Source organism: Oncorhynchus mykiss, chromosome 24, assembly GCF_013265735.2.
Source record: "Oncorhynchus mykiss isolate Arlee chromosome 24, USDA_OmykA_1.1, whole genome shotgun sequence".
In the NCBI taxonomy this organism is placed as follows: domain Eukaryota; kingdom Metazoa; phylum Chordata; class Actinopteri; order Salmoniformes; family Salmonidae; genus Oncorhynchus; species Oncorhynchus mykiss.
The window spans coordinates 28,856,320-28,868,981 of NC_048588.1; the positions used below are offsets into that span (position 1 = coordinate 28,856,320).

At 43.5% G+C, this 12,662-nt stretch overlaps 1 protein-coding gene across 3 annotated transcripts; it reads left to right on the forward strand.

The window, feature by feature from the left end:
• Positions 1-579: 579 nt before the first annotated feature.
• Positions 580-12,582, forward strand: LOC110504135 (calcium-binding protein 39). 3 transcript variants are annotated; one of them, XM_021582967.2, is made up of 9 exons: positions 580-770; positions 4,086-4,245; positions 5,433-5,597; positions 6,192-6,310; positions 8,808-8,976; positions 9,119-9,178; positions 9,610-9,675; positions 10,041-10,184; positions 10,290-12,582. In XM_021582967.2, exons 2-9 carry the CDS (start codon positions 4,132-4,134, stop codon positions 10,476-10,478), a joined length of 1,026 nt encoding a protein of 341 aa, XP_021438642.2. In that variant the 5' UTR covers positions 580-770; positions 4,086-4,131; the 3' UTR covers positions 10,479-12,582. The 3 variants fall into 3 exon arrangements, with proteins under 3 accessions (XP_021438642.2, XP_021438644.2, XP_021438643.2); XM_021582969.2 differs by having other exon boundaries at positions 591-765; XM_021582968.2 differs by having other exon boundaries at positions 591-712.
• The last annotated feature ends 80 nt before the right edge of the window (positions 12,583-12,662 follow it).

Here is a 12,662-nt window from a genome sequence, read left to right on the forward strand (position 1 = left end):
TGTCCAGGGTTGGTTTTGGGAAGGCTCCATAGCTAGTAGAATAGAGTGGTCCTATTCATTCATTACAACTTTATAAGATTTAGCTTGTTCACTCTGGGAGACCTGTACACATTTGTATCCTGTTGCCAAGAGGCTTTATAAGGTTGTGCCTGAAGGGAAAGACAAGTATGAAGAGAAAAAGCTTGCATGCAGAATTGCTCACCAAACATACTTTTTGTCTAGGGTGTGTGGATTCAACATAGCCCTCTTTAGTTGTGTGTGGATTCCAATCATTTATATATACCCCCCAGGAGGTTGGTGGCACCTTAATTTGGGAGGATGGGCTTGTGGTAATGGCTGGAGCTGAATGGTACCAAATGCATCAAACACATGGTTTCCATGTGCTTGACACCATTCCATTAGTGCCGTTCCAGCTATTATTATGAGCCATCCTCCCCTCAGCAGCCTCCTATGATATACATACAGTATGTTTATATACATAATTGGAGTCATTCATGCACTCTCCCTTGTGCATGAGCGCCTCCCTGTGGACACTCGCGAGGCCCCATGTGCAGATGTTATAGCGTTACACGACCAGCGTGGGGCGGTAGACCTCGATGCCCAACCAGTCGCACTCGTACACATAAAGGACTAGGAAATATACAACATTTCAAACAAGGGGAGGCGACAAATAAGGAAAACAAAGGAGCCTCTAATCCAACGGGACGAACCGGAACATAGTCGTTAGCGTTTCAGACATCCGTGGAGAGTGATAAGATCGAGTTTGTAAGGTTTGATATTGTATTTGTCATTTGGATGACACAATTAGCTGGCCTGCCTGCATTGGCCAATGATGTTCGCTAACGCCAGGCAGTTATCTGTCTGACTATCGACGTTAGCCAGCTAGCGGAGGCCTGTCAAAGCATTTCACGTTATTTGTTAGCTGCTACACGAGACGTTCAAGACCTTGAACTTAAAAAATAGCAAGCAAATTGTGTGATCTTCCTAACTATCTTCAACTACAGTAGTTAGTGCAGTAACTAGCTAGCTGGCGCTGTTATAGCCAGCTAACGTTAGCTAGCCAACTAACTAACTAGATTTATGGTTAACGTTAGCTAGTCAGACAGCATTGCCGTTGTGGTAGTTAAGTTAGCAAGCGAGCTAACTAGTAATATTTAAAGGCCTGTTGTGTAAGTAGGCCTCCCGTATGGACCACAATATGAGACGTCAGTTGGCAGGATTGCACGACTTTATGGACACTACCTAGCAGTTTACAATTAGCCAACGCGAAATATTGTGCGCAGACGCTGGCTGACATCTGCACCACACACCCTATTTTGAGGCTCCATGGCGTGGATAACGAGGGCGGATCCCTGTTTTACCGCTTGCTGATGTTAGCTAAGCTACATTAGCAATGAGCGAGTGATGCAAGAATGTTTTGGTAGTTCATAGTTCGCAACTGCACACGTTGTCTTCCAACTTGCTAGCTACACTAACTACTCTTCTTTCCAATGTCTATCTCCAATGCTAGCCCGTACTACTAGTTAAATTAAGGACCAATACCAGTCTAGTAGGCTACCATTATCGCACGAGTTGAACGTACTATTAACGTTACCAAAATCATCATGGAAATGCACCATGATTGTTTCCAAAGACACTCTGCTTGCTAGTTGGCTATGTATGCAATCTGCACAGATACAATTGTGAATTCGTTATTCTCTATCTAGTACTTAACCAACAGCTTTAAACATGTTACATCTGTTTTGTCTGCTTATCTACATCATTCTAATAACCAAAGGAATAGAATAGAGCGGAGTTGGTCAAATTCGGATCTGGGGCCTCCCCTTCATCCACGTTTTGGTTTCTGACCTAACACTACACAGCTGATTAAAATAACCAAGTCATCAAGTTTTGATTATCTGAATCCACTGTGTAGTGTTAGGGCAAAAACCGAAACGTTTGGAAAACCCTGGAGTAGAGGAGTGCTGCCTACATTAATTAACTTTAGCCTGCAAGTGAAATATGGATTGACCACTTGGAGAAGGCGAAAGGTGCCCAGAGATTCAGTTCAAACCAGGGGCGGGTGTCTGTGTTTCTATTTTAATCTGTTAACATGGGACACATCAGATATGACCAGGCTAGGTCTTGCTTTAGTGCTGGTTGGTTATATTCTTGGCTCCAGTGCTGGGTTCTAATTATAAATGTAGATGCCAAGACAGGTCAGAGACTGAGCAAGACTGTGCCAGAGTTTGGGTTCACAGGTCAGGGGAAGATCACATCTGGAAACAGGTTGCCAAAGTAGACTGACTGACTGGTCTGGTACATCACCCTGTGTCTCGTTCATTATCCACTACTTTCTGGGAGTAACTTCACTGGTCTTGGCTGTACACATAACAGTGCTATTGGAATCCATGTTGGGTTTTGATAGCTGAGGAATGCTCAACTCTTCTCTTTTATATCGCGGAGAAGTTGATTATTGATAACAGGTTGTGTGATTTGACGGCAACAACATTGAGTTGCCATCAATCAATATTTTTATCGACTACAACCACCTACTTTCCTGATTTGTGTTGCTCAACTCCGTGTGAAAGCACTTGTGCCAATTGAATCTGTTTTACGTAGTACATCAAGGCTGTTGTCTCCAGTTAAGCAACAACGAGGAGAAAGTAGGTTGTATTCAATGAAAGTGAATTTCAGTATTCCCCGTGAAAGAACCACAGTTAGTTACAAACTTAGGTACATGTAAAAATCTAAATTCTTAAAAACGCCTACAAGTATCGACTGAGGGGACTCAATGGTGTTGCTATCAAATCACGCAACCTGTTATTAATAACTCAACTCCATAATATAAGGGACTTGAGTGTTCCTCAGCTATTTTGGACTAGCTGCATTGTCATGGATGTTCTAAAATGGGGGACATTTTAAGTAATTCTCCTTTCTGCACCCTTTTACATAGAAACTGCACCCATCCCTCTGGTGTGAGTTCAACCCTGCCTAATTCGACAAATTTAGCACCACTGATGTCAGATTGACACCTTGAACAGCGGTGATACAGCATAGTACCGGGGCAGCAGGTAGCCTAGTGGTTAGAGAGTTGGACCAGTAACCCAAATCCCAGAGCTGACATGGTAAAAATCTGTCTTTCTGCCCCTGAACAAGGCAGTTAACCCACTGTTCCTAGGCCATCATTGAAAATAAGAATTTGTTCTTAACTGACTTGCCTAGTTACATTTGGGAATTTGAGGGCTGCCAGTTGCCCATCCCTTGCCCTAGATAAAAGCTCAGTGAGAGAAGGTCTGACGTGTCCCACTGAGGGCCTCATGTATTCCCCCGGATCTCACTGCTCTAGATACGGTTATAAGCACCTTACAGTTTGTTTGGGGAGGGGTGTGTGAGAGGATATGTGGTGGGTTTGTGTTGTTTACACTAGTGGGGAGAGGCTGGAAAAGGGGAGAAGTACCGGTAAATGGAGGTTTCTGTGACCTTAACAACACTAGAAGGGGTCATTGGAATAGGGTAGGGCAGTGGACGTTCTACCTCTGTAAGCACTGACTACCACTGACCAATCAGTCATGTCTCTATGTCACCTCCTCTTATGATGCAACTGGTCAGTAAACCAATCAATTTGATCCATAGTTAAAGTAAACACAACTCCTGCAGTTAGCCTGCCCTTTCAACAACCTCATGCACAATTAGAGTAATGCTTAATATCAAATCTCAGTATGAGGGTGAGGATCAACATTTTGCTTCCAACTTTTTTAACTGTTTCCTGTCTTCAGATCAATCTGTTAAGCCTGCCCCTCTACATCCTGTTGTTTCTCAGCACTATGAATCTTGGTGTCAGTATGACTTATGAATTGTGAGTCAGTAGGTTATGAATTGTGAGTGAGTAGTATCTTTGTATCAGTATGATTCATGATGAATAGTGAGTCACATTGTTAGTGCCTTTACTGATTTGGCTCCTCCTCACTGAGCTCTCTGAGTCTGTACTGATGCAGTTTGAACAACTGTCACAGTTTGGTTTAGTCTTTCTCTGCAGAGCCCTTTCTTTCTCTCTTTCTCATTTATCATCTCCAGTTTATATTTTCTCTCTTTCCTGTGGATAGGTAGGACTGTGCACTCGCTGCTTGGTCGCCCACGGTAACCACCACCATGCCGTTCCCCTTTGGCAAGTCCCACAAGTCGCCGGCAGACATCGTCAAGAACCTGAAGGACAACATGACGGTGTTGGAGAAACACGACATCTCTGACAAGAAGGCTGAGAAGGTAAACACAAAGACATACAGACAGTACCTCCTAGTTACACCTCTCTCCCACTGCTCTAACTTGATTAGTGACCTCAGAAATTCTATGGAAGCGATGGAGTGGGGAATTTCAAACCCCTCCCTCTAAGAGTTTGAATTGACTACAGTGTAAATAAATAAATAAATAAATAGGCGGGCCTCTTCAACTCTGTTCCTGGAGAGCTACCCTTCTGTAGTTTTTCATTCCAACCCTAGCTGTAACTAACCTGATTCAGCTTATCAACCAACTAATTATTAGAATCAAGTGTGGTAGATTAGTGTGAACCTACCGGACGGTCGCTCTCTGGGAACAGGGTTGGAGTGTGAACCTACAGAACGGTCGCTCTCTGGGAACAGGGTTGGAGTGTGAACCTACCGGACGGTCGCTCTCTGGGAACAGGGTTGGAGTGTGAACCTACCGGACGGTCGCTCTCTGGGAACAGGGTTGGAGTGTGAACCTACCGGACGGTCGCTCTCTGGGAACAGGGTTGGAGTGGGAACCTACCGGACGGTCGCTCTCTGGGAACAGGGTTGGAGTGTGAACCTACCGGACGGTCGCTCTCTGGGAACAGGGTTGGAGTGGGAACCTACCGGACGGTCGCTCTCTGGGAACAGGGTTGGAGTGGGAACCTACCGGACGGTCGCTCTCTGGGAAAACCTACCGGACGGTCGCTCTCTGGGAACAGGGTTGGAGTGGGAACCTACCGGACGGTCGCTCTCTGGGAAAACCTACCGGACGGTCGCTCTCTGGGAACAGGGTTGGAGTGGGAACCTACCGGACGGTCGCTCTCTGGGAAAACCTACCGGACGATCGCTCTCTGGGAACAGGGTTGGAGTGGGAACCTACCGGACGATCGCTCTCTGGGAACAGGGTTGGAGACCCCAGGTGTAATATGGTATCTGTGTTTCAAAAATATATATGAACAAAAAGAAATTGCCTGTCATGTTTGACTAGAGACATTGGTCCCAACAACCTGTTGAGGGTTTCCTTTCATAACAAGCCATCTCTACACTCTGAAGAAAGTGTATGATGGGATAAACAGTACAACATGGGATGGTGGGTGTCAGGGGTTAGCTAGGTCAGAGGAAACAGTATGGTGACTGATGGAGAGCTAGCTTATATAATGTAGAGAGCTCATTTCATCTGTGTCTGGCTCTGTGTGTGTCCAGGCCACGGAGGAGGTGTCTAAGAGCCTCGTGGCGATGAAGGAGATTCTGTACGGCACCAATGAGAAGGAGCCCCAGACAGAGGCGGTGGCCCAGCTGGCCCAGGAGCTTTACAACAGCGGCCTGCTCAGCACCCTCGTAGCTGACCTGCAGCTCATCGACTTTGAGGTGAAACACTTTTACACTGTGTTTGTTTGTCTTTGGGACAGATGCAGGGATATGAGAGATTTCTTTTGAGATGCTGACTAGAAAGGTGGGTCTCCTTTGGGAGGAGTGATATAGATGAGAGAGACTGATTTGTGTCGCTGTACAGAAAGAGTCAAGACTGACTGTGTTCAGTCTCTTCTACTGGCACATGGACATGCTTTCACAGGGACATTTTTTTTTTCTTTCCTCCCTGCAATGTGTGTGTGTGTGTGTAGACTTCACTGAGTCAGTGTGGTGTGATTCTCCTCTTCCTCTTTGACACGCTCAACCTCCACATCCTTCAGTTGGTCTGGGTCATTCTCACCCATCAGAAGAGACATCTGTCTTAGCTATTCCTGCTATAGGGAGGCTGGAATTGATAATGGGTGCAAAAACAACGCAATGATATTAATATGAAATGTTACGATTCACCAATGGTGCTAATACGTGAATGTTTTTATCACCATAACATGTATAAGAACATTGAATTTAGGTTCAGAAAAACTTTATGGCTGACCCTTTGTGATTTTTAACACTTTTCTGACATTGCTTCATGTCATTTCTGTACAACATCAGGGTAAGAAGGATGTGGCTCAGATCTTCAACAACATCTTGAGGCGTCAGATCGGGACGCGGACGCCCACGGTGGAGTACCTCTGTACTCAGCAGAACATCCTCTTCATGCTGCTCAAAGGGTGAGGCCTGGCCAGGGTGCCCAAACTCACACTACAACCTGTCATTTACCATGTTGGGGTGTAGAGTTTATGTGTTGGTTACCACATTGTCTCAATACAAAATAATGAAATACATCGAAATAGAAATAACTATTGCAGAAGTTGACAGAAAGCAGATATTGATAGTAATAACTGGAGACTTTAACAGTCCTATATCAGGGATCATCAACTAGATTCAGCCGTGGGCAGATTTCTTTATTTTTTATTGAGTGGCTGGTCGGGGGCCAGAACATAATTACAAATCATTTGTAGACTGAAAGAAACCCAAACAGATGTGTGTGACTAATACACAATCATTTCAAACCTTGCTTACATTTGTATACGATGTGTCTCTATTATGTGTGGGAATACTTGAACAGATTTCTTATAGTAAAATCACTTGGAACTGATTTTCTGGTGTTTTTACAGTCAGAATGGATCATTATTTTTTAAAGTACTGGACACTCCTGAACTATCTTGTGCTTAGCTGTTTTTAAAAAGCTTAGCCTGTATTCTCTTCTCTTTCTCCATTTGATAGGCTATATGAATGACTGTTGGCAATGCTTCATTGTTTTATGTATGGCGTTCTCCCGATCAAACAATGAATGTAAAGGAGTTCCATTTCAAAGTCATTTTTCTCGCCTAAAAACACAAGTTAGAGGACTAATAATGAGGGAGAACAAAGCATATCAATATCCTATAGAAACATCTAATGACCAGTTTAAGCTTATTAAGAAAGAAATGATCAGTGTAGACCATGAATATCCCTCCAAGCGAGGTTTAAACGCTTTACGACAACTTAAAGTTAGGAACATCAGCTTATTTCCCAAATATTCTAGCCTACGAAGGAGTTGTCCTAAAGTTGTGGCGTTCGTAAATAACACAAATGAATGTCTATAGCCTAAGACTTAGGCATAGGCTATTTTCAATCACAGCTTTATGATAGATAGAAGAAACAATGTTTATTTCCCTATTTTATGAGGCAATTATTATCCAGTTGTGAAGACAGTAGACTGTTTCTATCCAGCCCTAGCACTAGTCCTATTTTATGAGGCAATTATTATCCAGTTGTGAAGACAGTAGACTGTTTCTATCCAGTCCTAGCCCTAGTCCTATTTTATGAGGCAATTATTATCCAGTTGTGAAGACAGTAGACTGTTTCTATCCAGCCCTAGCCCTAGTCCTATTTTATGAGGCAATTATTATCCAGTTGTGAAGACAGTAGACTGTTTCTATCCAGCCCTAGTCCTATTTTATGAGGCAATTATTATCCAGTTGTGAAGACAGTAGACTGTTTCTATCCAGCCCTAGCCCTATTTTATGAGGCAATTATTATCCAGTTGTGAAGACAGTAGACTGTTTCTATCCAGCCCTAGCCCTATTTTATGAGGCAATTATTATCCAGTTGTGTAGACGGTAGACTGTTTCTATCCAGCCCATGATGTAGTCCTATAACCTACACTACATGACCAAAGTATGTGGACACCTGCTCGTTGAACATCTCATTCCAAAATCATGGGCATTAATATGGAGCTGGTCCCCCTTTGCTGCTATAACAGTATCCACTCTTCTGGGAAGGCAGTAGATCCACTAGATGTTGGAACATTGCTGCAGGGACTTGCTTCCATTCAGCCACGAGCATTACTGAGGCCGAGCACTGATGTTGGGCGTTAGGCCTGGCTCAAAGGTGGCGTTCCAATTCATCCCAAAGGTGTTCGATGGGGTTGAGGTCAGGGCTCTGCAGGCCAATCAAGTTCTTCCACACTAATCTCAACAAACCATTTCTGTATGGATGGGGGCATTGTCATGGTGAAACAGGAAAGGGCCTTCTCCAAACTGTTACCACAAAGTTGTAAGCACAGAATCATCTAGAATGTCTTTGTATGTTGTAGCATTAAGATTTCCCATCACTGGAACTAAGGGGCCTAGCCCGAACAATGAAAAACAGCCCCAGACCTTTATTCCTCTTCCACCAAACTTTACAGTTGGCACTATGCATTGGGGCAGGTGTTTCCACTGCTCCAGAGTCCAATGGCGCAGAGCTTTACACCACTCCAGCCGATGCTTGGAATTGCGCTTGGTGATCTTAGGCTTGTTTGCTGCTGCTTGGCCATGGAAACCCATTTCATGAAGCTCCCGACGAACAGTTCTTGTGCTGACGTTGCTTCCAGAGTCAGTTTGGAACTCTGTAGTGAGTGTTGCGCTTCAGCACTCGGCGGTCTTGTTCTGTGTGGCCTACCACTTTACAACTGAGCTGTTGTTGCTACTAGACATTTCCACTTCACAATAACAGCACTTGTACCTCAGTTGACCGGGGCAGCTCCTGCTGGGGGGGGGGTTGGCCAATAGGGTGCGATAGCATCGTATGTCAATGTTTTATGGGTACATAATTACATTAGGACTAAGGTTGACATCGCCCAACCCTACTTGCGTCGTAATAACGGGATACCTCTTTCCTATTCAAATGTCCACCTGGTAGGTACGAGTCTCCAGAGATCGCTTTGAACTGTGGCATCATGCTGAGGGAGTGTATCAGGCACGAGCCGCTGGCCAAGATCACTCTGGGGGCCGAGCAGTTCTACGACTTCTTCAGATACGTGGAGATGTCCACGTTCGACATCGCTTCAGACGCATTCGCCACCTTTAAAGTGAGTTTTCCAAAATGACTGCCATTTTTCTCAGAACTGTAATATCTCAGACCCCCTAGGACCGTGGCTTTCTTGGGACCTAGATAGAGGGCCTGCATTTTTAGCTCATTGGTTAAAATACCTGTATATTTTCCTCTTCCAGGACTTGCTAACGAGACACAAGATTCTGAGTGCAGAGTTCCTGGAGCAGCATTACGACAGGGTAAGTCCTCCACATTGTGCTGAAATGTAACCCGACCAGGACATATCTCCATGACGCGTTTCTTTAAATTCTCCTTTTTCTGAATAGCAACCTGCCCTGGTTAACGGAGCTTTTTAAGACTGAGGTTACGCCAGGATAAGCTGAGTTTATTTGCGCTAAACCCCAGCCTGACAACGGAGTATTTCAGAGACATCTGAGACCCATGAAAAGTATACCAGGAAATATGGAAATTACCTTGGCAGCACAGTACTCAGTACCTAACGAAAAAAACAGGCATTTGACACTGTGGCTGTTTTGAATACAAGGCAGCTCCCTGTCTATCGGTGTGAGAATGTCACTAGTTGGCTTGTCACCGAATTTGCAAACAAGCAGATGCACTCTGAAATAGCACTTGACATTCACTATGATTCTTTCTCCTCCCCTCCCTTCAGTTCTTCAGTGAATATGAGAAGTTACTCCACTCTGAGAACTACGTGACTAAAAGGCAATCCCTCAAGGTAAGAACGTTGGTCCTGTTGTCGTAAACCGCTGTCAATTGTATTTGTATGTATACCTGTTTTTGAGGGCTATAGATGGTCTCTTACATGGTGTTTGGTTACTGAATATCACCAAGCTGACCGATGTCGCATCAGTCTGTGGATGTAGTAGGTTTTCGATACATTTCGTCTGCCTGGTAACGTCCTCTTATTTTTGCCAATGCATAGCAGTATCTTCACTTTGCCTAGTGTAAACCCAACTGTTTATATAGTTTTAGCTGAATCTTGTTTCAAACCTGGCGTTTAAATTAATTATTACTTTGTCACCTACCACAGACTAATTGCAATTATTACTTAATGTTTTTTGTCACACTGAAACAATCTAGTTGCTGGGAGAGCTACTTCTCGATCGACACAATTTCACCATCATGACGAAATACATCAGCAAGCCAGAGAACCTCAAGCTAATGATGAACCTTCTTCGAGACAAAAGCCGCAACATCCAGTTTGAGGCCTTCCACGTCTTCAAGGTAAAATAAAGAAACGAGAGACTATAGCAAGGCTCTAGCAGGCGGTGCAATTTGATGAGTTTAGTTAGATTGTAAGAATAATTTGTCCTCTTCCTTCCCTTGTAGGTGTTTGTGGCCAACCCCAACAAGACACAGCCCATCTTGGACATTCTTCTGAAGAACCAGACCAAACTCATCGAGTTCCTCTCCAAGTTCCAGAACGACAGGACGGAGGACGAACAGTTCAACGATGAAAAGACGTACCTGGTCAAACAGATCAGAGATCTGAAGAGGTCGTCCCCCCAGGAGGTCTGAGGGAGGGGCTTAAGGGGTCCAGACAACATCTGGATAACGGACTCATCAGCAGCCGCTGCTGTTCTGGTTTTTCCACCATTTTGAGGAAGAAAAAAAATAACGCGCCCACATCAAGTCATCAGGAAGTCTCCCGCTCATTCTGCTGTTCAACGCAACGGACATTAGATTTATTTTTATTTTTTCAGATTTTTATTTCCAATATCTCCTTTTAAAAAGATGAACATAATAGATGCTGCTTGTTTCTTCCACAATAAGACATGTGGAAGGGTAACATCAACAACACAACAAAGGTCATTCAAACATAGTAACAACGAAATCTACATTTGAGTGCTATGCAGACTTCTGACACACATGTAGTGCTATAATATCAACATAAACCTTGAGATGAAAAGGTACTAGCAAAGTGAGCATGGTTGCATGCCTTGTTCGAATGTGACAGATAAATCGCTGTACTTGGCTAAACGCTGGCCCTGTCTACTTAGTGTCACAGTCTGCAAAAAGCACGTACCAGCTACAACTCTTATCTATGCTTTCATCGTATACAGCAGCAACAGTGATACATTTTGTAATGGGCTCTCCAGTGGCCTCATACCAAACCATGCAGCTATTGGTGTGTTGTGAAACAGCACAAAGCGAATGATATGGGTAAAATGCTAGATATTATTTCGGTACAGGCCTGACTTGTTCTGGGACAGGGTGAACATGTACATATGACTTTTATTTTTGCTTTGTAGATTTTGTTGAAACATTGACAAATGAATATATATATTTTACCTTAAATCAAGTTTTTCGGTAATTCTAATCAAATTCATTTTTAAGAGGAAAAATCTGTCTTTTTTTTTTTTGCATTTAATTTTACTGCTGAATTTAAATGGTGGCTGGTTTTTCTTTGTACATAATATCCAGCCAGGGCCAGCTCTTACATTGTTAACCTAGAGGACATTACTAATAATTAGTACAGCTGGGGAATGTAATGGTATTAGCCCAGATCTCTTAATCCTCTTTTCTTTCTGTCTGTATTTCAGTAACTCGGACGACTAAAATGTGCTGGGGTGCCAGGACAGTGGGGTGGAGGGGAGGCCTGGAGGGAATGGGATGGGGCAAGGTGATAACTAAAACATCAAGCCTGTGTGTTTGTGCTGAGCAGCCAGCCAATGGTCACCTTCCTCTGCTCAGACGTTGCATGTATCAACCAATGGTTGCGTGCCACGTCATCCACTGAGAGATTGCTATAACATATGTGGTTAGCTGATATGTAAAATATATCATATACAAGCATTGTAAGATCTGGCAGGTGTCAGCAATGCCTGGGTAGAGGAACACGCCCTCCATCACCCAACTGGAATCTGATCCGGGGGGGGGGGGTTGAGGGGGATTTCAGAGAATCGCATCATTCTTCCCCCCACTCATCCACTCTGGTTTATTATGATATTCACTGCTTTCTGGTGGTGTTGCACCATATCTAGTGAGCTTCAGGAGTTGACAATTACTTGGCACATTCAAATGTTTCCCCTTTACCAACCAGTTTGAGCCTTTTTCATTGGGGTTGAAATTCCAGTACAATTCCAGAGCATTAAGTATGTTCTTTGGAGATTGTTTAAATGTTTACTTTACACTGACTGAGCTAATCTGCCATTTGAAACACCATATTTATTTGAGGGATGGAGTTGATTGGATGACATGAATATATTGCATATATACCACTCAAAAGACATGTTTACTTGCAGTGAAGGATATGGTCAGAGAGTGATGTTGAACCAAGTGCTTTTGACTGAAAGCTCAAGATATCCCAATAGATGGCAGATCAACCATTTCATTGTGCAAACCAACAGAGACCAGTATTCCTCAATGCATACTTAAATTGCATGTTCCTCTACTGGCTGCATGGTACTCTCTACAAGCAATGTTGTACTGGAATTTTCTTCCGAAAATAACAAATGAACATTTGAGATAGCCAAATAATTTCAAGCTATGTCTAACCTTTGACTCCAGTCCCAGCACATTGAGTGTGTGGGTGCTTTCAGTTGTGTCAAAGGCTTTGGCCTTACCATCTAAACATAAATAAATGAAAAACATTTGGAATAAATTTAACCTTTGCTCAGTGTTTATTGTTTCTCATTGTCCTTTCCTGTATCTATCTGCTGAATGTATGGAAGAGTAAAATCTTTTTTTTTTTAAATCCAG